This window comes from Anabrus simplex, chromosome 1, assembly GCF_040414725.1.
Source record: "Anabrus simplex isolate iqAnaSimp1 chromosome 1, ASM4041472v1, whole genome shotgun sequence".
Taxonomy (NCBI): Eukaryota; Metazoa; Arthropoda; class Insecta; order Orthoptera; family Tettigoniidae; genus Anabrus; species Anabrus simplex.
Window position 1 is genome coordinate 1,691,898,673 of NC_090265.1, and position 22,974 is coordinate 1,691,921,646.

Below are 22,974 nucleotides of genomic sequence, written 5' to 3' on the forward strand. Positions count from 1 at the left end.
ATTCATAAAAACTCAGCCATAGACGCCTAAGAGAGATTCGGTTTACTCTACCATCTAGTAGGCCTAGAGTAAAACGGAACGTCGAAATTGACGAGTAGACGGCTGGATGGCGTCCGATTGAAATGTCTGCACACGTAGCTGAGGCCATATGATTATTAATTTGTAAATCTGTATGTAACTCTCTTCACAGCTGCAACTTTCAGCCTAATGGTAGAAAACACAAGGTGGTGGTCGCTGCCTACATCAGCACCTCCTGTATTTCTAGTAAGGACCGTCTCCATTTTCTGCTCATAGCGATGTGGTCGATTTGGTTCTATGTTTTCTTATCTGGGAATATCCAAGTAGACATTCTTCATGGGAAACGAAGTTCCTCCAACTATTTGGATGAAACTTCTGCAAAAGTCAACGAACCGTTCGCCATTATCATGCTCTCCGATAATCCTCCAGGCCAGGGGCGTAACGTTAGGGACTGTAGAGCCTGCCATGCAGACGGGCCCGGGCTTTTAAGGGGCCCCAAAGGCTCCTCGCAAATAAATAATATATATCTAGCCTAATGTCACTCTGCACGGAAATGGTCCGAACAGTTTCGTAGAATCAGTCTAAATAGTTTTGTTTTACAATTTTTACGTAGAGGAATTGCCATCTAGCAGCAGTTATTATAGCACAGCTCTAAACTATGCTTGCCCTTGTCTACTCTCGCAACACTGCGACACTCCTCTCGCAAAGGACCCGCGCCAAATTACTTAAAAATAATTACAGCAATTAAAATTGATACCAAAGTGTCATATTTCTGTTATAAATTGTCTTGATGTGTAGTGCATCTGAGATCGTACTATGCACACATTTTGTTAAGTACGAACCACTAAGTGGTGAACTGTTCAGCAGCTTAGCCGTTAAACCACGGAGGCAGCCAAATAAAACATATTTTAATATTCTATTTATTTATTTATTTTTAATTTTATTATTTATTTTCTATTTATTTATTTACTTATTTTATGTATTTTTATTTATTTATTTTTAATATTTATTTTAATATGTATTTTAATAGTCTTGCAATAGTGAGTAATCCCTGTGTTTGTATAACTTGACAATATACTGCATATTATCTTCCTGCTGTAATTACATTTATATTAGTTACTCTTAAGTTTTACATTTTATTTGAGGGTCCCCGAAATTTTATTTTGGCAGGCGGGCCCGTATTACATTCGTTACGCCCCTGATCTAGACTCCTTGAGTATTACCTCCATTCTGTACATTCAGATCTCCCATGAGCACAATGATGCCCGTCTTCTTTACCTTCCTCAGGGGCAGTTGCGTAGCCAGGATCGGCCGATGGGGAGGGTTATAGTTACAAAATGATGACAGAACACAATGAAGGTGCTTGTGCGGTGCGCTCATGCAAGACTTGTCATTATAAGGACTCTGATTCAAGTGAATTATGTTGATATTCAGACTGCAGAGCACTACAAAATCTCACATTAAAATAAAGAACAATACAATCAAGGTCAACAATGTTACTGCGAAAGATATTTTCAAGTTTACAATCTAACATCCAACTTTCGAGGTTTCTTAAAATATAGATTCAACAGATCTGTTGGTTCTACAATTATTATCTCTGAATGTGTATTTAGTTTATTGTTAGTTCCTGTTTATTTTCTTTTTGTAAATTTCCAAGGGAGGGGCGAGTTCTAACCCCCCAGTAACACAGGGGGGTAACACGCCCCTGCTCAGAGTGGATTTCAGCTCACCACAGAACTGATCTTTGCTTCGTCTGCTACCTCGACTTTTGAACAACAGCGGTGACCGTACGTGCCCTGGTCTGGAGTCTTGTGGTTATAATGCATTTCGATACTGGCTGCCATTTCAGAACGCTACGTTTCGCATATCCAGACATCCCTCGACTTATTGCCGAGTTTCAATAAATTCTGGTGACCACAGGGCCATTAGCTGAATCCTGGAATTGCTGCCACTTACAGTACTTGTGCCAGGCTCCTAAATTTTATCTTTCCTACACGACCTCTCTTGATCAACTCTTGTTTTCTTCAGACCCCGACGGTATTAGGTTTACGAATCATTCGTGGCCCTTCTCTTTCTTTATGCGATATCTTTATTTTCCCCTCTGATTAGTGTTAATAGAGGATGGTTGCCCATTTGCACTTCCTCTTAAAACAGTAATCACCTCCACACACACAAACATACAAACAGACAAGAATTGTACAGAACCCACTTTCAACTATTGGCTATCTAATTCGAGATTTTTTTTAAAAAAGAAGTATGAAGCAAAATCTTCGGTGTACAGATAAAATTGTGATAAAAAGAGGTGACATTCTGAAAGTTAGTCAGAAAAACAGAATCGACAAAATCCTAAAAGTACAGAGATGAATAGCTAGTATATGCATAAATAAATACCAGAAAGGTGGACAATGGTGGATAGTTCCAAATGAAGCGGTGTACAGAGAACAGGAGTCCATCATAGATACTATACGGAAGAGAGAGATCTATTTTTTTGGTCACATTATGAGGACACCAGAAATTAGATTACCAAGAAAAATGATAGAGAAGCTATGGAATGTGAAGCAACAAATAGGATGGATTAAGGAAATTAGAGAAGATATGCGAGAACTAGAAATATCTCTGGACGATTTGCAAAACAAAACAGAAAATTTAAAGAAACTGAAATACAGTACATAAAAATAAGATTTGAACCCCCCCCCCCCCCCAAACAACGATATACAATGAAAATGGTATTTACATGGGCGCCCGGAAGGGGGGTCGAGGGGGGGCACTTGCCCCTCCCCACTGGAATTCTAAAAAGGTTGATTCGCCATAAGACCTATCTGTGTCGGTGCGACGTAAAGCAAAGTAGCAAAAAAAAAAAAGTTGATGTTCAATTGTTTAATGTCATGCCAGATTATTTCATAAACTGAACTCACTGACAGTCATCTAGCATCTGTTATAACCGGAAATGTCTGTAAACAATTTAATGTTGCCGACGTTATATTGTTTTATATTGAAGAAAATTGTTAATATGGAAAAAATCCTGCGGGCACCCATGGTATTTAGAGATGAGGAACGACAGACAAAAACAGAACGAATGAAAAGCTACTGGGAAATTCGGTAAGAAAACTTATCGAACTAGATGACCGGAAAATGATAGACGGAAGTGGTCCAATTGTATTTGTAGACAATTCCTGAATTTACTAGTTATCTCCTTTATTGAGAGAATTACATGTCTCTTATGATTTGTAAACTTGATCTTCCCTCCTGTTCCCTCCGTAGATCAGTGATATACCGAGCTCGATAGCTGCAGTCGCTTAAGTGCGGCCAGTATCCAGTATTCGGGAGATAGTAGGTTCGAACCCCACTGTCGGTAGCCCTGAAAATGGTTTTCCGTGGTTTCCCATTTTCACACCAGGAAAATGCTGGGGCTGTACCTTAATTAAGGCCACGGCCGCTTCCTTCCCACTCCTAGCCCTTTCCCGTCCCATCGTCGCCATAAGACCTATCTGTGTCGGTGCGACGTAAAGCAAATAGCAAAAAAAAAAAGATCAGTGATAGATTGTCGGTCCCCAGTTTCCCTTTGCGTAGAGACAGAATACATAAACCTGTTATAAGGGGTGACTCCCAGTGGCTCCCAACGTTGATGTGTGGATTGACGACCACGAGGATCCTACCTCGGTCAACACTTGTGCTCTTCCGATTTGACAATATCTAATTTGATAGGCCTAGTTTTTGTATCCTTTTCTTTTGCTGAAACCCTCATTCTTCGAATCTAGGGCGCACCCAGAATTCCTTTTTGGGAGGTGGTCAAAGAAATAGACATCTACATGTAAGATGCCCTGAGTTCAGAGCACAAAGTATTTCTATGGTAACTGTTAGTGGGAATAATATTTCACCTATTACAAAATATTATGAGAGAAATGATTTTACAGGGGCGATGCGTGGTAATGTTGCAATGTTGCACAACTCCCAATAATTTTACACTTCACTTGTCGCCTTTTTCTAATTTCTTAGTTAAATAAACCTAACGTATATTTCAAAACTTGTTAAAATCAACCATCTTCGGTCGTTCGATGTACTAATGCTTCGTAATGGACCAATAAACGCTGTCGGCTTCGAATCAGACACAGGGTGTTTGCTTTCCTACGGCAACTCCCAAAAGACAGTGCGGCACAATGTAGTTTCAGCAGGGACGAGCCTAAGCCTGTACGTAACATCAGGTAGTACGCTCGCCAGTATCGGTTCTTGGGTACTGAACGAGACCAGCAATCCCCCTGTCGATTCTAAATGTCCCCGTTAGATTGCACAAATAAGTAGTATGACTTAATCCCTGATTTATATTCTTTATATTCTTTCGCAACAGTAAGTTCTTTTCCACGCTACTAGGGTACGCCATACCGGACCGCCCTCAATACTACGAACACATCAATGGAAAGCAAAGCCCAAATGTTCAATTCAAGTGAGGTAAGAATAGCTGTAGTTATATTGTATAATTAGCCTCTTATTCCCTGTGTTTTAATTGCCGGATATATTTCAGTTCATTACTTAACGATAATAGAGTTTCTTCTTGTTTCGCTTCGGCCAACTAAGGACCACATCATTTCAACTGTTTCCTTTGAGCTTTAATGTTTGTCCAGTATTCCTACATTCGTATATGGTGTTGCTCCTTACCCTCTTTCGTCCATGCCTTTCCAGTTTTCAGCTTCGGCTTTGGTTGGAAACTCTGATGTTCTTGGAGTTCTCATGGATATCTTCAAATTAGATCCCATTATCCTGCAGATCTTCCCGTACCTCACTGAACCATGCCCCCTTTGCCTTTTTTTTTTTCTTGGAGGAAAGTGAAAATGTGGTTGGTTAACCATGTTGACTTCATTCGGGCCATGTGTACACAAAAAGTAATCCACTTTTTCCGCATCACGTCGGTTATTTTCTCCACATGCGAGTACAACTCCTGGTTGTGCCATCTCCTAAACTCGCCGTTGTCTTTGACTGGACCTAAGATTTCCCTCAAAATCTTCTTTTCCTTAGCCTTCAATTTCTCCATCATACCTTTTCTGTTCATGTCGAAACATTCTACTGCATATAGAGCCTCTGGCCGGATGACAGTGCAGTAGTGTTTGATTTTGCATTCAGAGATATGGATCTTTTATTACAGACATTCTTAGTCAGATGGCAAGCCATTTCAATTGTATTCATGCGTGATGCAAAGGCTTCTTTTTCGGACATGTTAGGTTCTATCCATTCACCAAGATATTTAAATTTTTCAACCCGCTTGACTTTTCCGTGAGTCCCTTCTAGCTCACTTGGCGCCAGTTTGATGTTTGTAATGAATTTCGTTTTCTCAAAGGAGATCTGGAGGCCCGTCTTTGCAGCTTGTGTTTGAAGCTGTTTGATCTGCTTCGTGGCCACATACAAAGAATCAGAGAAAACTGCAAGATCGTCTGCAAATGCTAGACTGTCAATTGAAAGATTCTCTTTCTTGTGGCCTAGTCTGACTCAGCTTTCGACTCCTTATCTGCGCCATTCACTGATCACTTTCCCAAGAACGCAGTTGAACAACAGAGGTGAGAGATCATCTCCATGCCTAACGCCTGTCCGTATTTCAAAGGCATCTGAAGAGTTTGTTATTTCTGTAAGCTTATCGTATAAAAATGTGATATTGAACATTTTGATGCCTCACCCAGCTTCAGATATCACCAGCCGCCATTGAGATTGTATGCAATAAAATATGAATCTATCAAATTTTAAAACACATGACCTGAACTAATCTCTTTTTGTGAGTGACATAAAATTCAAAGATTATGCCATAAACAAAGTCATTCTCAGTTTCTATATTTAAAGAACGACATCCGGTCTCCTTCAACACTGTTCTTGAATGAAATAAATTACTTCCTCTGCATCTACTTGAACACCCCTGTTGATGAGAAGATTTGTAAGTTCACTAATCTGCGTTAGACCATTGTATTCCTGAAGTAAATCTTGATCTGGAATCATGTAGAGAAGGATCTCTCTCTATACCACTCGAAGAGACAGATAATTTCCTCATCACATTGAAGATACTTGGGTTGATATCCTTCTGGCATTTATTCAGGGCATTAATCCCAGTTAGTTGTGTCACATTTTTTAGCGTTATAAAATTGATACCATAGCCGAATTTCTGCTGCTAATATTTTGGAGTTTTGAGTGAACACATCCTCTTTGTAGAAGTCTGCTAGCTTAATAAACTGCACCATATCTTCTTCTGTGGCAGACTTTGATGAAGGAAGAAGATGTCTGAATGACTAGAAAATCAGAAATGTCTCCGAAATACCATTTACTAAATTAACAAGCTAAGACAAGTAAATATTTCGTTGATAGTATTCTTCTACTCTAGAACTTTTTATATTTGAACTTTCAGTTTGATGTTTCACCACTCATGCCATGTTCATTGCCACACCTAGATATTCAGCTAATCCATTTGCTTTTTCAACGCCATTCCTGCAGTTAGCATTTACATTTTATCTTGTATTCAACAGTACATGCTTGAGATTTTTCAGCAAGTGTAACTGCTGATGATAATTCAATATTTATACTTTAGATCTTTTTGCTCATTAATAAGGTGTTGTTGAGAATTTTCTCTCAAGATAGCAGAGGGTAAATTAACTCCGTCTGGTGTATTGTAAGAGAATGTTCACATTTGATGAAGAGTCTCTGTTATCCCACATTTTTATATCTTCCAACGTTTCAGCAATGGGGAGCAGGAGTTTAACCATTGTCAAGACTGAATCATGTCTCTGTATCCATTTAGTCGGGATACGGCTTTCGGAAGTGTTAAACTACAGTATTTAACCAGTACTATAAATCCAGCTGACGTTTTGGAGTATTGAAGATCTGTCAGACCACCGCCGTCTCAATTCTGTATATAGAGATTGAGACGGCGGTGGTCAGACATTCTCAAATCTAATAAAGCAATCTTTTTATTGATGGAACATTTAAACCGTGGGAAACACCGTGGATATAAGATGCATATTATGCATGACTTTGAAGAATGTTTGCTTAGCCACTCATGGCAGCCACCCGATCATACCCTTGATCTCATAGTTATTTTGTGTTCATGTTGAAGGATTTCTGTAGACACATATCCCATATTGAAAAAGTTGTTCAGCTGTTGACACTTCACTAGTCTCATCTGCTGTAACAAAGAAACAAATTGCACTCTTCAAAGCAGGAAGCTATGTTTCTTTTAATCACGGTTTCGTTTTGGATATTCCAACTTATGGAACAAGGATTTTTATCACAACTCAAGCAATGGTCCTTTAGCCTACTTTCTCCTGCATCTAAACGTGCTCTTAGAATAGCTGTGAAGTTTCTTTAACAGCTGTGAAGTTTCTTTAATACCAGGCTGGGGTATTAGTTACAATACTAAATTCGTCATAGTCCCTAGGCCTCGTAATGGCAGACTTTGTGTCTTCGCCCTTAAAATGGCACTTACCACCATCGCTGTAAATTAACGCAAACTTATCATTGATGAAAATGAATGCGTTGACATAATACCAGTCTAACAAAACGGTTCTTATGAAAATCGTACTGAATTTGTTGATTTTTTTTCTAAATAATGCTGCAATTGGTGGTATGTCCAGCCCTTGTCCCTCTCCTCTACGGGGTTGGGCATGAAGTAACAGGGATGTTAATGAGATGAAATGAATGGAATGTTTGATGAAACTCGGTGCCGGCACATAGCCTACTCCTGTCGACGAATAGCACCAAGGGGACTGCTCGAGGCTTAACGTCGCCATCCGATGGACGAATCACCATTATGAGCGTCATACGCCCTCACTCCATATGAACACTGCGGGGAGGCTTGGAATTTAACCCAGGATTTTGTCACGCAATCTAGTGGTTAAAAATTGTATATCAACACCTCTCCTACCCTGCCGGCCAAAATTCTGATGGTTAAAATATTTTCGACCAACGGGGCTCGTACCGGCTATCCACGGTGTCAGACCATATAGACTTGAACCGTTAACGATAATTGCGTAACGCTGCAATTATTAGTGAGGCTAAATTGCAATAGAAATTGACTGTATCAATAAGAGAAACATGTTCTTCCTTGTAAATATATTTTCATTTCATTAATCTATATTTTTCAGGCTAAAATGTGATGCTTCGTACGACGACATTAAAGCGAAGATCAAGCAGGCTTCAGAGGGAGCCCTGAAAGGCATCCTCGGCTACACAGACGAAGAGGTGGTATCTTCTGATTTTATAGGAAGTACATGTTCATCGGTTTTCGACGCTAAAGCAGGAATACCACTGAGCAATCGATTCGTTAAATTGATTTCTTGGTAAGTTAAACATTTTACTCCAATTTAACTAACAGTAGCACTGGCCTAAATCTGTACCTGAGAACCAGACTATCTTAAGTCCATTTTTTGCCTTTTTGAGATAATCCGGCGTGTAGATGATGAAAGAGCGCTTTATTGAGCCAGACTATGTTAAGTCTTGTAAAACAATAATTTTACGAATTAGCAGTGTCAATATAATCTTTAGTCCTGAGAATCCTGTGAGCCAACTTATCCTAAGTCCACTTACGATACTTTGGTTCTAAGCAAATCATAACTTGCGATAGCCTAAGTCCGTTTAAGATAGTTTGGCTTTGAAATTTTGTGTTACCATTGTAGTTCAAGTCACATTATTGACAAGGATTTTGTTGACTTAGGCGGGAATATTACCATTGTTTTGCATGTTCTGCTCGGTTTCATTCATAAGGAGCAATGAGCCGTGGACGGATGTTGGTTGATCTTGCACTGCAGCTAAACCAGTGTCCAGGAGGTAAGAATAATGTTGATTAGTACAATATATTTCTATTTCTATGCTCTACAGATATTGAAAAATAATTTTTTGACGTTTTAGGAAAGAGTCTTCCTCTTTATGAGCCTCACAGTAATTAGCTTGTTAATCAATTTCTTTTACAGGGTCTAATGACAATGACAATGAGCTTAAGGGAACAGAAACTGCCTTTCCTTCTATGAATCTACAAGTAGATAAAAAAAAGTGGAAGTAAGTATTAAGTTCACCGCACTTTATAATCATGAAAGGTTATACTGTATTTGTTTTCAAGAGCCAATGCAATGTGCTCAAGAACTGTTATTCCTGCGTGTGCTTTTATCTGTTGGATAGTAGTTTAAAAATATTTTTGGTCCGCAGGCCCCTACTGTTACGAGGCCCGATTTTGTGAAGTAGAAGAAGAGGACGAAGAAGATAGTGGAGACAAGGTGTACACTCAATTAGAATGTGTTAAAGTGAATTCGCATTGCACTGACGTAGGTTACAATGATCAAGTCTCCACGCCTATTTACCCGCAGCTTGTTGCTGAAGAGAGTGAAATAGAATGCAGTGCCAATTTTCAAGGGCTTGTGGCTAGTTCTAGTAAGAGATCACAGCCCCCACAAGAGCATTCGTTGGAGAGTGACTCTAATGATACCCCATCCAGTGCCCTTTCTTCTGTTTGTGACGTCAAGCAAACAGAGAGCGGAACATTTTTGCTCCCCTCTTGTACAACTGGTGCTAGATTGGTTCCGTACTCAGATTCTGAAGATGAAGTTGAAGATTTTGAAAATAATCAGAATGGTTGTAGGAAAAGGAAAAGAAATACTCTTTTGTGGAAGAAGAATGTGAGGAAAGTAAAGTTATTAGGTGGAGAAGAATGTGTCTCTTCAGCTGGTAAGTTAGTTGGTAAGCGTGTTCTTCGTTCTGAATGTAGAAACTGCAGAATGAAATGTTCAACAAAGGTAACTGAGGTTGAAAGACAGCAAATATTTAATGAATTTTGGAGCGCAGAGAAGAGTTGGGACCTTAAGAGACAGTACATTATTTCCCTTGTGGAGGAAAAGCCAGTTATAAGGCATAGGCCACGATGTCATGAGACACAACGGCAAAGAACAGCAACATATATTTATCATTTAAACGTGTCAAACAATAAAATCCCCGTTTGTCAAGGAATGTTTTTAAATACACTGGGGATAAGTATTCAAATGGTGAAAACTGCATTGAAAAAGTCCAGTGGATGTGGTATGATTGAAGTTGATGGAAGAGGTAAACACACGCCATCAAATAAAACCTCAGAAGAGCTTTGTCGTGACATTAGAGCACATATAGACAGATATCCAGTTTATGAGAGTCATTACAGCAGGGAACGAACGAAGAGGAAGTACATAGGAAGTGAACTGAATCTATCAAAAATGTATTCTTTATACTGCCAAGAATGTACCAAGGAAGGAAAAATAGCAGCAAAAGAATGGTTGTTTCGAAAAATATTCAATGAAGAGTACAACATCGCTTTTAAGTTGCCAGATAACGATACGTGTGACAAGTGCGATGAATATAATATCCAGATAAACCAACAATCGTCCACACAACATGAGATATATGAAATTATGAAAAGGAAGAAAGAGCACTTGGAAGAAGCCACCCGCCGCTACAAGATGAAAGCAAATGACAAGGAAACTTGCGGCGAAAATGAGAGAGTCGTAATGGTGGACCTACAAAAATGTTTACCGACACCATATCTAACAAATTCAGAGTACTACTACCTCAGGAAGTTATGGACACTAAACTATACTCTATATGATTCCACACTAAGACAGTCCTATTGCATGATGTATGATGAAACCTGTGGAGGCCGTGGAGGAAATGAGATGGCTTCATGTTTCTTGAAATGGGCAAATAATCATCTAACTGATGAAACTCACATCCTCACTGTCTGGTCAGATAACTGCTCAGGTCAGAACAGAAATCATCAAATGATTATCATGTACTTCTGGCTTATTTCAAAATGGAAAAATTTACAAGTTATTAACCACAAGTACTTGTTGCGTGGGCACACCCACATGGAAGTGGATACTGTACACAGCATTATTGAAAGGAAGAAGAAAAGGATCGAGACACAAAACATCTTTACTTGTAATGATTGGATAAACTTAGTAGAAGAAAGTGGGGAAAAAATCAAAGTTGAAAGAATGTGTTTGGCAGATTTCAAAGATTTCTTGGGTTTTTCAAGCAAAGACAGCAACATGATTGTTCTGAGGAAGAAAAACACCCTGGGAGAAAACGCACATATTTCTGAAATGGTTTGGATCCAGACAAGACAAACCATACACCTATCAGTACAAAACCTCGTTCCAGGATGAAATGTTCAAAGAAGTCAATTTGAGGAGGAATACCAGAAGTGCCAAGACATCTTTTCCACAAACTCTTCCTGTGATTAGAACTGTTAAGAAGTCAATTAGTAAAGAAAAGTATAAGGATTTGTGCACCATCTTAAAGTGGGTTCCAGAAGAATATCACTTGTTCAGGAATCTCAAGACTGAAGAAGGAGACTACCCTGACTCGGAATAAAAATTGCCTGGTTAGCAGTTTTGGCTCATGATCTATAAACTTTAACATAAGCGCAGTAGCGCTCAATGCTGTACTGAATTTTATTGATGTTTTCTTCCTTGTGATTTTTATATGTTTATAATAAAGTCAATTTGAAAGGAGTTAGTGCTATAATTTTATAGTTTAACACGTCTTTTTCCTATCCTAAGTCCTCTCCACATCCTGACAAACAGATATCTTAAGTCCACAAAAGTATTTAAAAAATGAGAGAACAAAAACCCGTCATCACGGTATGAAGTACAAGTGCTTATGATTATATAAATGTAAAATAAATGTTATTTCAGTCTTTTGTTACGACCTTGTAGGGAAATTTGCGAGTAAAATTTCGTTTTCTGGTTCTACTGTTAAACTTACCATTTGGACTTAAGATAGTCTAGTTCTCAGGTACAGAAATATCCTTTTAAAAGTCTAGCCGTACTAAGTAGTTTTGTATGTTACGTGCGCAGTACAAAATTATCCGCCTTAATTGGAAAAGCTGATAATCGCGTGATTTTTCTACGACATTTACACTGAGTGGTCAAAGGTCATCAATCATCAATCAATCAATCAATACTGATCTGCATTTAGGGCAGTCGCCCAGGTGGCAGATTCCCTATCTGTTGCATTCCTAGCCTTTTCCGAAATGATTTCAAAGAAATTGGAAATTTATTGAACATCTCCCTTGGTAAGTTATTCCAATCCCTAACTCCCCTTCCTATAAATGAATATTTGCCCCAGTTTGTCCTCTTGAATTCCAACTTTATATTCATATTGTGATCTTTCCTACTTTTATAAACGCCATTCAAACTTATTCGTCTACTAATGTCATTCCACGCCATCTCTCCGCTGACAGCTCGGAACATACCACTTAGTCGAGCAGCTCTTCTTCTTTCTCTCAATTCTTCCCAACCCAAACATTGCAACATTTTTGTAACGCTACTCTTTTGTCGGAAATCACTCAGAACAAATCGAGCTGCTTTTCTTTGGATTTTTTCCAGTTCTTGAATCAGGTAATCCTGGTGAGGGTCCCATACACTGGAACCATACTTTAGTTGGGGTCTTACCAGAGACTTATATGCACTCTCCTTTACATCCTTACTACAACCCCTAAACACCCTCATAACCATGTGCAGAGATCGGTACCCTTTATTTACAATCCCTTTTATGTGATTACCCCAGTGAAGATCTTTCCTTATATTAACACCTAGATACTTACAATGATCCCCAAAAGGAACTTTCACCCCATCAACGCAGTAATTAAAACTGAGAGGACTTTTCCTATTTGTGAAACTCACAACCTGACTTTTAGCCCCGTTTATCAACATACCATTGCCTGCTGTCCACTCCTTTACTCGTATCATCTATATATATAAAATAGCTTGTCCTGACTGACTGACTGACTGACTGACTGATTCATCATCGCCGAGCCAAAACTACTGGACATAATGAAATGAAATTTTGGAGATACATTCATATTAAGATGTAGGTGCTCGCTAAGAGAGGATTTTTGGATATTCCGTCGCTAAGGGGGTGAAAAGGGGGGTGAAATTTTAAAAATAGTGTATCTATATCTCAAAACTTTTAAAGTTTAGAAATGTAAAAATTGGTATTTAGACTCTTCATTAAAAATAAGGAAACACATATTTTTTTGTTTTCAGAAAATCCCAATAGGAGGGGCGAAAAGGGTGAAAAAGGGGTTGAATGCCTTTAATCAGGATACCGGTACTTATATCTCCGAAACTAAAGGTTTTACAGACCTGAAAATTGGTACTTTTGATCTCTTTTAAAAATAAAGAAACACGTACTTTTTTTGTTTTTGGTAAATCCAGTTAATGAGTGGGTGAAAAGGGGGGTGAATTTTTAAAATCAGTGTATCTATATCTCAAAATGTTGAAAGTTTACAGATGTAAAAATTGGTATTTAGAATCTTCATTAAAAATAAAGAAACACCTATTTTTTTGTTTTCGGAAAATCCTAATAGGAAAGGAGGAAAGGGGTGAAAAGGGGGTTGAATGCATTTAATGAGGATGCTTATATCTCAGAAACTGAAGATATTACAGACCTGAAAATTGGTGTTTTGTATCTCATTTGAAACTAAAGAACCACGTATTTTTTGTTTTTGGAAAATCCAATTAATGGGGGGTGAGAAGGGGGTGAATTTCTAAAATGAGTGTATCTATATATATCACAAAACTTTTAAAATTTATAGATGTAAAAATTAGTATTTAGAATCTCCATTAAAATAAAGAAACACGTATATTTTTGTTTTCGGAAAATCCCAGTAGGAAGGGTGGAAAAGGGTGAAAATATATTAAATGCCTTTAATGAGGATAATTATATTTCAGAACCTGAAGATATTACAGACCTGAAAATTGGTATTTGGGATCTACTTAAAAATAATAAAGAAACAGGTATTTTTCGTTTTTGGAAAATCCAAATAATGGGGGCGGGGGTGAAAAGGGGTGTGAATTTTTAAAATGAGTGTATCTACATATGAAAATTTTAAAAGTTTACAGATGTGAAAATTGGTATTTAGAATCTCCTTTAAAAATAAAGAAACACGTATTTTTTTGTTTTCGGAAAATCCCAATAGGAAGGCTGTAAAAGGGTGAATAATGGGTTGAATGCCTTTAATGAGGCTACTTATATTTCAGAACCTGGAGATATTACATACCTGAAAATTGGTATTTGGGATCTACTTTAAAAGTAAAGCAACACGTATTTTTTCGTTTTTGGAAAATTCAAATATTGTGGGGTGAAAAGGGGGGTGAATTTTATGAAATGAGTGTGTCTACATCTTAAAACTTTAAAATTTACAGATGTAACAATTGGTAGTTAGAATCTCCTCTAAAAATAAAGAAACGCGTATTTTTTGTTTCCTGTAAATCCCAATAGGAGGGGTGTAAAAGGGTGAAAAATGGGTTGAATGCCTATAATGAGGATACATATATCTCAGAAACGGAAGATATTACAGAACTGAAAATTTGTATAAGGGATCTCCTTTAAAAATAAAGAAACACGTATTTTTTAGTTTATGGAAAATCCAATTAATGGCGGTTAAATAGGAGTGACAAATTGGGGTGAATTTTTTGAAAGACTATATCTACAGAATATCTTGGAAACGTAAAATGTTACAGACGTAAAAAGTGGGTGTTTGGAATCTCCTGTAAATGTAAAGAAACATAGGTGATTTGTTTTTGGAAACTCAACTTAAGGGGAACTCAAAAGGGGTGAAATTTTTAAATGAGAACTTTTATGGTAAATCTAAAAAAACTTAACATGTTACAGATGTGAAAAATGGTTTTTTATCTCTATTAAACATAAAGAAACGTGTATTTTTAGTTTTCGGAAATACCACTTGGGTGGAGGGGGGGGTAAAAGTGACTGAAAATGGTGTTGAATCCTTTTAATTAGGCTACTGATATCTCAAAAATGACGATGTTATAGACGTGAAATTTGATATTTGCAATCTGCTTTAAAAGTAAAGAAACACGTACTCTCGGAAAATCCAATGAAGTGGGGGGGGGGGTGAAAGAATTGAAAAATTAATTGTATGAGAATACATACATCTAATAAAAACTAAAGTTGTTACAGACGTGAAAATTCGTATTTGGATCTCCTTTAAAAACAAAGAAAAACGCGTTTTGTAGGAGAAACCATTTTTGGGGCGGGAGTGCAAAGGAGTTGAATTCCTTTCATGTGGACACAAAAATCAAAAACTGAAGACGTTAGAGTCGCGATAATTGGTAGTCAGAAGATCCTTTACTATTAAACAAACAAGTATTTTTTGCGGGAAAGTTCACTTAGGGAGCAGTGTGAAATGAAGTGAAAAAAGTGAATTATTTTTATGGGGATACATATATCTCAAAACTGGAGGTAATAGACGTGAACATTGGTGTTTGGAATCTCCTTTAAACTTAAAGAAATACGCCTTCTTTTAAATATTTTCGGGGGGGGGGGGGGGTAAATAAATTTATCGGCAGTGGAAAGGAGGTGAGACCAATTGATTTTGCTGTCCTTAATGAAGGATTCTCCGTTGCTCAGGCGGCAGCGTGCCGGCCTCTCACAGCTGGGTTCCGTGGTTCAAACTCCGGTCACTCCATGTGACATTCGTGCTGGACAAAACGGAGGCGGGACAGGTTTTTCTCCGGATACTCCGGTTTTCCCTGTCATCATTCATTCCAGCAACACATAATAATAATAATAATAATAATAATAATAATAATAATATTAATAATAATGGTCCGGACCGTCGTCAAATGTGCGATCCGCACTAGAAACGGCTCCTGGATGGGCAATGACTAAGAATGCAATCCAGCCGCGGGTTCAGTGCTGCCAAGGCACCCAGTATGACACCACGCCGTATCTTCTGAAGGATTTTATCCATATTAAAAATGATTATAGGAAGAGATGGCAAAGATTTACAGACCGGGACGTACGGAATCGATTGCTGGAAAGGAAGATTGAAAAATGGGAGGAAACGTGCCGTAATCTAATAGAATACGAGTCAGATCGGGAATTTTGGTGGATTCTCGCAAAAAACGAGTCAGATCGCGAATTTCGGCAGATTATATATCTAAAACAATAAGCATTCAATTATAAATTTCAGTATAATACCGTAGCGAAGCACGGGTATCTTGCTAGTTTATATATATAAGAAAACATAAAGGTCCGATAACACTGCCCTGAGGAACTCCCCTCTCAACTATTACAGGGTCAGACAAAGCTTCACCTACTCTAACTCTCTGAGATCTATTTTCTAGAAATATAGCAACCCATTCAGTCACTCTTTTTTCTAGTCCAATTGCACTCATTTTTGCCAGTAGTCTCCCATGATCCACCCTATCAAATGCTTTAGACAGGTCAATCGCGATACAGTCCATTTGACCTCCTGAATCCATGTGATGTTAATAATGAGTTGGGGCCGATGACCTTCGATGTTAGGCCCCTTTAAACAACAAGCATCGTCAATAATGAGTTGCTCCTCCGCGAGCCCTCAAAACGGCAGCAATACGGCGAGGAGTGGACTCTACAAGGTGTTGGAATCGTTTTTGAGGGATCTGGACCCACGCATCTTGCACTGCTATCCACAGTTGGTCTTGTGTATTTGGTGCGGGGTTCATGGAGTGTACACCAGCATCGACAGTATCCCATAAATGCTCGCCTGAATTAAGATCGGGAGATCTGGAGGACCAATCCATGGTCGTAACTTCACTGGAGTGCTCCTCCAACCACCTGCGTGTCACCACATAGCAGTGACAAGGCACATTGTCCTGTTGAAAGAGGCATCTCCATGAGGGTACTAGGGCCAGAAAGGGATGCATATGGTCTGAAAGAATGTCCACATAACTTGCAAATGTCAGCACTCCCTGCAGCCGGACAATGGGGCCTAAGTGCGACCATGAGAACGCCGCCCAGACCAGAACTGAGCCACCTACCGCCTGGACACAACCTTGTTGACACGCAGGATCCATAGCTTCATGGGGCATATGCCATACCCTTACGCGCCCATCAGCTCGATACAACTGAAACCGGGATTCATCGGAGCATACCACACGCCGCCACTGTTCCATGGTCCATTGCCGATGTTTGCGAGCCCATGCACGTCGTTGAGCTCTGTGTCCGAGGTGTCAGCAAAGGGATAAGAGTTAGTCGTCTGCTGGTGACGCCTTACAGCCCTGGTAGAAATGTGTCCCTCACTTCCAACATTCAACTGGGCGGTGATGCGACTCACAGCAGCCCGTCGAATGCCCAGTATGGTTCTGTGAAGGCTCTCTGCGATATTGAAGATCCACCCGCGACACTGTTGACCTCGGAAACCTGAATTCGCGTGTGATCTCCGCAATGCTATGATCCATGCGCCGTGAGCCGATGATCATCCCACGCTCAAAGTCGGTTAACTCTCGATGTGTTGCCTTCTTCACGACACTGGTGTATGTGACAGGCTACGCGGCAGCTAGCCGCAACCATAGATTTAGTAAATAATACACTAATGGTAGCAGCGGCGCCACCGTCTGCGAGAGAATCAATGTAGCGAGCGGAGCATGTTGAAATCGCAGCTGTTTGGCAAAAAGCTCACTCCGCTGTACTCATCAATGTAAATAGCCATAGGAGACTTCTAAAAGTGCGTGGATATAGGTATGGTTTAAAATTCTTACATGTAAACTTTCTCATATACAACAGTATACTTGCGATGCTTTCCTCTAACAGAATAGAAAGCCCAAAAAGCATAAATACGGGAGAAATGCGTGATACAAGAGGACGGCGTTAAGGTGCAGTTAAGTAACACAAAATACATTTACTGCTCATATTAAGACTTCTACCAACATTCGTTTAGAAGTAGGGCACATATATTTCGCTACCTTTTGTGTAAATGAACCAGGACTTTTGCTATCAAAAATGTCCTCTCTCGTACGAAGCGAATGAGCGAGGTTTTAGGCTTAAAAGCGTCGGCGACATTTTGGGGTAAAGTCGACAAAATATCGTCACCGCCGGTTTATACGCTGGCTTTCTGTGCTCAAATTGGCAGGTTCGAGCCTGGCTCAGTACGGTGATACTTGAAGGTGTTCAAATATGTCAGTCACTTGTAGATAGATTTACCGGCACATGAAATAACCTCATGAAAGGCTAATTTTCATGCCATACTCATTGCACCTATTTTCAAGTTCGGACTTTTGGCACAATCCGCCATTAAGATAAAGTCTTCAGCATAGGCCAAACTGCTTAACACATTTTCACCTAAATGAATCTTTCCCAGCCACTTAATCCCTTTCAGCAGATGATCCATGTATAATGTGAACAACAACGGTGAAATATTACAACCTTGTCTAAACCCTATAAGTACCCTGAACCATGAACTCACCCTACCGTCAATTCGCATTGCAGTTCAATTGTCAACATAAATGTCTTTTATTGATTTTAATAACATACCGTACCATTAATCCCATAGTCCCCCAGTACGGCACTCTGTCATATGCCTTCTCTAGATCTACGAAATGTAAACCTAACTGTCTATTCTTCTCGTAGTATTTTTCAATTACCTGGCGCATACTGAAAATCTGAACCTGACCAGCCCCTCTGTGGTCTGAAACCACACTGGTTTCCATCTTAGGCCTACTTACTCTCAACAGCTGATCGCACAGTCCTTTCCAAAATCCCAGTGAACACATTGCCTGGTATACTGTTCAATGAAGTACCTCGATAGTTGTTGCAATGCTTCCTGTTCTCTGAGCCATTTCATCCCTGCCTTCCCACTATATTTCACAATTTCAAATCTAATGTCATCTATTTCTGCTGCTTTATTACAATTGAGTATATTTATCATACTTTCCAATTCTTCAACCGTAATTTCACCAAGACAATTATCCTCCTCCCAATGAGCTGGGTTGTTCACGACGTCGCCAGGAAGATTTCCTTTTACGTTGAGAATATTTACAAAATACTCCTTCCACCTATCCAGTGATTTCCTGCGATCTATTATGAGTTCACCTGATTTATCCGAAATATTTTTCATTTTATTTTTTCCTCCCTTTCTAAGATTCTTATTACTGTCCAGAAAAGTTGCCCTGCTGCTTGAACTAGCCTTTCTGGGCTAATACCAAAATTTTCCCACAACTTCTTCTCGGATTCAACAAATATTTGTTTATCTCTGTTTCTTTCATCTACGCAAAATCCCATGTCTGCGTCAGTCTTTGTTTCGAGCCATTTATGATATCCTTTCTTGTTACGTTAACAAGCTGCTCTCACTTCATCATTCCACCAAGATGTTCACTGATTTTCCATCTTTACACACAGTTGTTCCTAGGCACATCCTTGCTGTTTCTTCTACTGCATCCCTGCATGCCACCCATTCTCTTTATATATCCAGAACCTGCTTGCTTCCCCGCGTGGGTTGAGGCGGTAGAATAACACCCCTACAGTACCCCCTGCCTGTCGTACTAGGCGGATAAAAGAGTCCCAAGGAGCTCTCTACTTGGGGGCGTGGTTTGGCGACCACGGGGCCCTTAACTAAGTCTTGTTATTACTTCCACTTACTTGTACCAGGCTCCTCACTTTCATATATCCTATCCGACCTCCCTTGGTTAACTCTTGTTCTTTTCCAACCCCGACAGTATTAGAACATTCGAGTGCTAGGGAGTCTATGATTTTCACATCCTTTGTGGCTCTTGTTTTTCTTTGGCCGATATTTTCATTTTTCGAAGTGTCGGATCCCTACCATTTTTATTTCGGATTGGTGTTATATAGAGGATGGTTGCCCAGTTGCACTTCCTCTTAAAACAATAATCACCACCACCTACATGCGTACTTTCCATCGTTTGGAACTTTTCACTAATCATACCCATGCACTTCTGTCTAATTTCCTCGTCCTGGAAATTGTCTACTCTCATTCGTCTGCAGACAGATTTCACTTTCACTATCCTAGGTCTAGAGACGCTTCACTACAGATCAGATAGTGGTTCGTATCATCGTAAAATTCCCGGAAAATCCACACATTCCTAACAGATTTCCTGAATTCCCTGTCGGTTAAGATATAGTCTATTATGGATCTGGTGCCCCTACCCTCCCATGTGTAGCAGTGAATAGTCTTATGCTTGAATAATGTATCCGTAACTGCTAATCCCGTTCTAGCAGCGAAGTCCAGTATACGTTTCCTATTCCTACTAGCTTCCGTATCTTCCCCACATTTGCCTATCACCCTTTCCTGTCCTTCGGTTCTATTTCCAACTCTCGCATTGAAATCGCTCATTAGCACTGTCCTATTCTCGCTGTTGACCCTGACTACGATGTCGCTCAATGCTTCATAAAACTTGTCAACTTCATCCTCATTTGCATCCTCACATGGTGAATACACTGAGACAATTCTTGTCCTAATTCTTCCAACTGCCAAATTACCCACATAATTTGCTCATTTACGTACCTATCAGAAACTATGTTGCGTGCAATAGTATTCCTGATGAACGGTCCTATTCCATACTTTGCCCTTCCCTTTTTAATACCCGTGAAATACACTTGATAATCTCCTATTTCTTCCCCGTTATATCCCCTTACACGATTATAAGTAACTCCTAACACGTCCAGTAGCATCCTCTTTGCTTATTCAGCCAGTTATAGTTTCTTTCTTTCTTTCTTTCTTTCTTTCTTTCTTTCTTTCTTTCTTTCTTTCTTCCTTTCTTTCTTTCTTTCTTCCATACGCCCCATTAATATTGATAACTCCCATCCTATCGCTTACTCGTTATCTCCCCTTAGCCGAATACCATTAACTCCTAACACATCCAGATGCATCCTCTTTGCTCACTCAGCCAGCTCTACTTTCTTTCTTCCATAAGCTCCATTATTATAAATAGCTCCCCATCGATTTTTATTTCGTTCGCCAAGTCAAATGGGGTTGAGACTCCGTTACTCCTCCCATAGGTCCGAGGCTTGCTTAAAACGTAATGAGCGTGCTCGGTGAAAATTCTGTGAAGCAGGATGCTACCCTTACTTACACATAGTCCAAGTGAGGATCTCTCGTCTAACGAGTTAGGGACCACCCGTGGATGGTGTAGTCCTAGCCGCTTGAGCACAAGGAGGGTCATGAGTCAGAATATATCCGGGATGCCCATTCCCATTCCATAGTAACTGGGATCCTGACTCTCAAGACCACTTACTAGGCCACTCAGCTGTTATCCACACCACGAACCATGTTTCCAATACTAACAATAAACATTAAATACAAAGGGAGTCAAGACAATCTATGGCCTGTAAATTCAGAACAAATTAAATACGATGATCACTCGAAGAACTGTAGACTAGTGATCAAAGCCATTCACTTTTAGCAAGGACTTCATGCGGTTGAGACATCTACATCTAGCCAGGTTACGCAACACTAGATGGGAATGAATATCCCAGTAGAGTCGGGACATTTCGCTGACCCCACTAACGTCCTTCCTTGACATAAATCACGTAAAACACAGTTCCTACCCCAACAATCCCTTCCGTATGTAAATAATATCTCACAATATATCTCAAGAGAAATATCTGCGCAGTCCTATCACATGTATGTCCAACAGCTTAAATACAATATACAGTATATATGCATGGTTACATCACTAGCAGCCCCAGGGGCTCTGAACGTTGGAGCGTGGGTTGGCGACCACGGGGCCCTGAGCTGAGTCCTGGCATTGCTTCCACTTACTTGTACCAGGCTCCTCACTTTCAGCTATCCTATCCGACCTCTCTTGGTCAACTCTTGTTCTTTTCCGACCCCGATGCTATTAGGTTTGCGAGGGCTAGGGAGTCTTTCATTTTCACGCCCTTCGTGGCCCTTGTCTTTCTTTGGCCGATATCTTCATTTTTCGAAGTGTCGACCCCTTCCATATTTTCCCTCTGATTAGTGTTATATAGAGGATGGTTGCCTAGTTGTACTTCCTCTTAAAACAATAATCACCACCACCACCACCATCACGAGCATTGTGACACAATCACTATTTAAATGCAACCGACCTGCATTATAACTAATCACTCTTGAAGCTCCAGACGACGTACTACAGTGATGGTTGTTAGTGAGGATGCAAACAATCTGTGATACTGTTAACCATTTCGTGAAAATCCAAACCAAGAAACGAAAATTCTTCGTCTTCTTAATCTGTTTATTGTCCAGGGTTGGCTTTCCCTCGGACTTAGCGAGGGATCCCACCTCTACCGCCTCAAGGGCAGTGTCCTGGAGCTTCAGACATTGGATCGGGGGATACAACTGGGGAGAATGATCAGTACCTCGCCCAGGCGGCCTCACCTGGTATACTGAACAGGGGCCTTGGTGGGGGATGGGAAGATTGGAAGGGATAGACAAGGAAGAGGGAAGGAAGTGGCCATGGCCTTAAGTTAGGTACCATCCCGGCATTTGCCTGGAGGAGAAGTGGGAAACCACGGAAAACCACTTCCAGGATGGCTGAGTTGGGAATCGAACCCACCTCTACTCAGTTGACCTCCTGAGGCTGAGTGGACCCCGTTCCAGCCCTTGTGCCACTTTTCAAATTTCGTGGCAGAGCCGGGAATCGAAACCGGGCCTCCGGGGGTGGCAGCTAATCACACTAACCACTACACCACAGAGGCGGACAACGAAAATTCTACTAGGTAAAAAAAAAAAATTATGTCCCAACCTTCCGTCAAATTCTTCCCCCTGTGGGTGGGGGTAGTAGAATAACATCCACGGTATCCCCTGCCTGTCGTAACAGGCAACTAAAAAGGCCCGAGGGGTTCTCAACTTAGGAATGTGGGTTGGCGACCACAGTGCCCTTAGCTGAGTTCCAGCGTTGCCTCCACTTGTGCCAGGCTCCTCACTTTCATTTATCCTACCGAACCTCCCTTCATCAACTGTTGTGCTTTTCCGACCCCGACGGTGTTATCATTTATCTCTGGAGTGTATTGTTCATCTCTGGCGTATTAGAAATAACAGCTGAAAATAAATTTCAAAAAACACATATTTCCTACGAGGCGCTCAGGTAATAGTACTGGGGGGGGGAGGGGTTAACAGGGCATTCAGAATTTTTAGAAGGGTAAGTGGCTCACTCACACTAAATCACAGGGTTACTGAGATGGGAG

General features: G+C 40.1%; 1 protein-coding gene across 1 annotated transcript in view; it reads left to right on the forward strand.

Moving 5' to 3' along the window:
- LOC136863782 (glyceraldehyde-3-phosphate dehydrogenase 2) overlaps window positions 1–22,974 on the forward strand; it is a 95,694-nt gene that overhangs the window by 71,051 nt on the left and 1,669 nt on the right. The window contains exon 6 of the mRNA XM_067140137.2: window positions 8,130–8,324. Within this exon, the coding sequence (XP_066996238.2) occupies window positions 8,130–8,324 (195 nt within the window). The remainder of the gene's footprint in view (window positions 1–8,129; window positions 8,325–22,974) is intronic.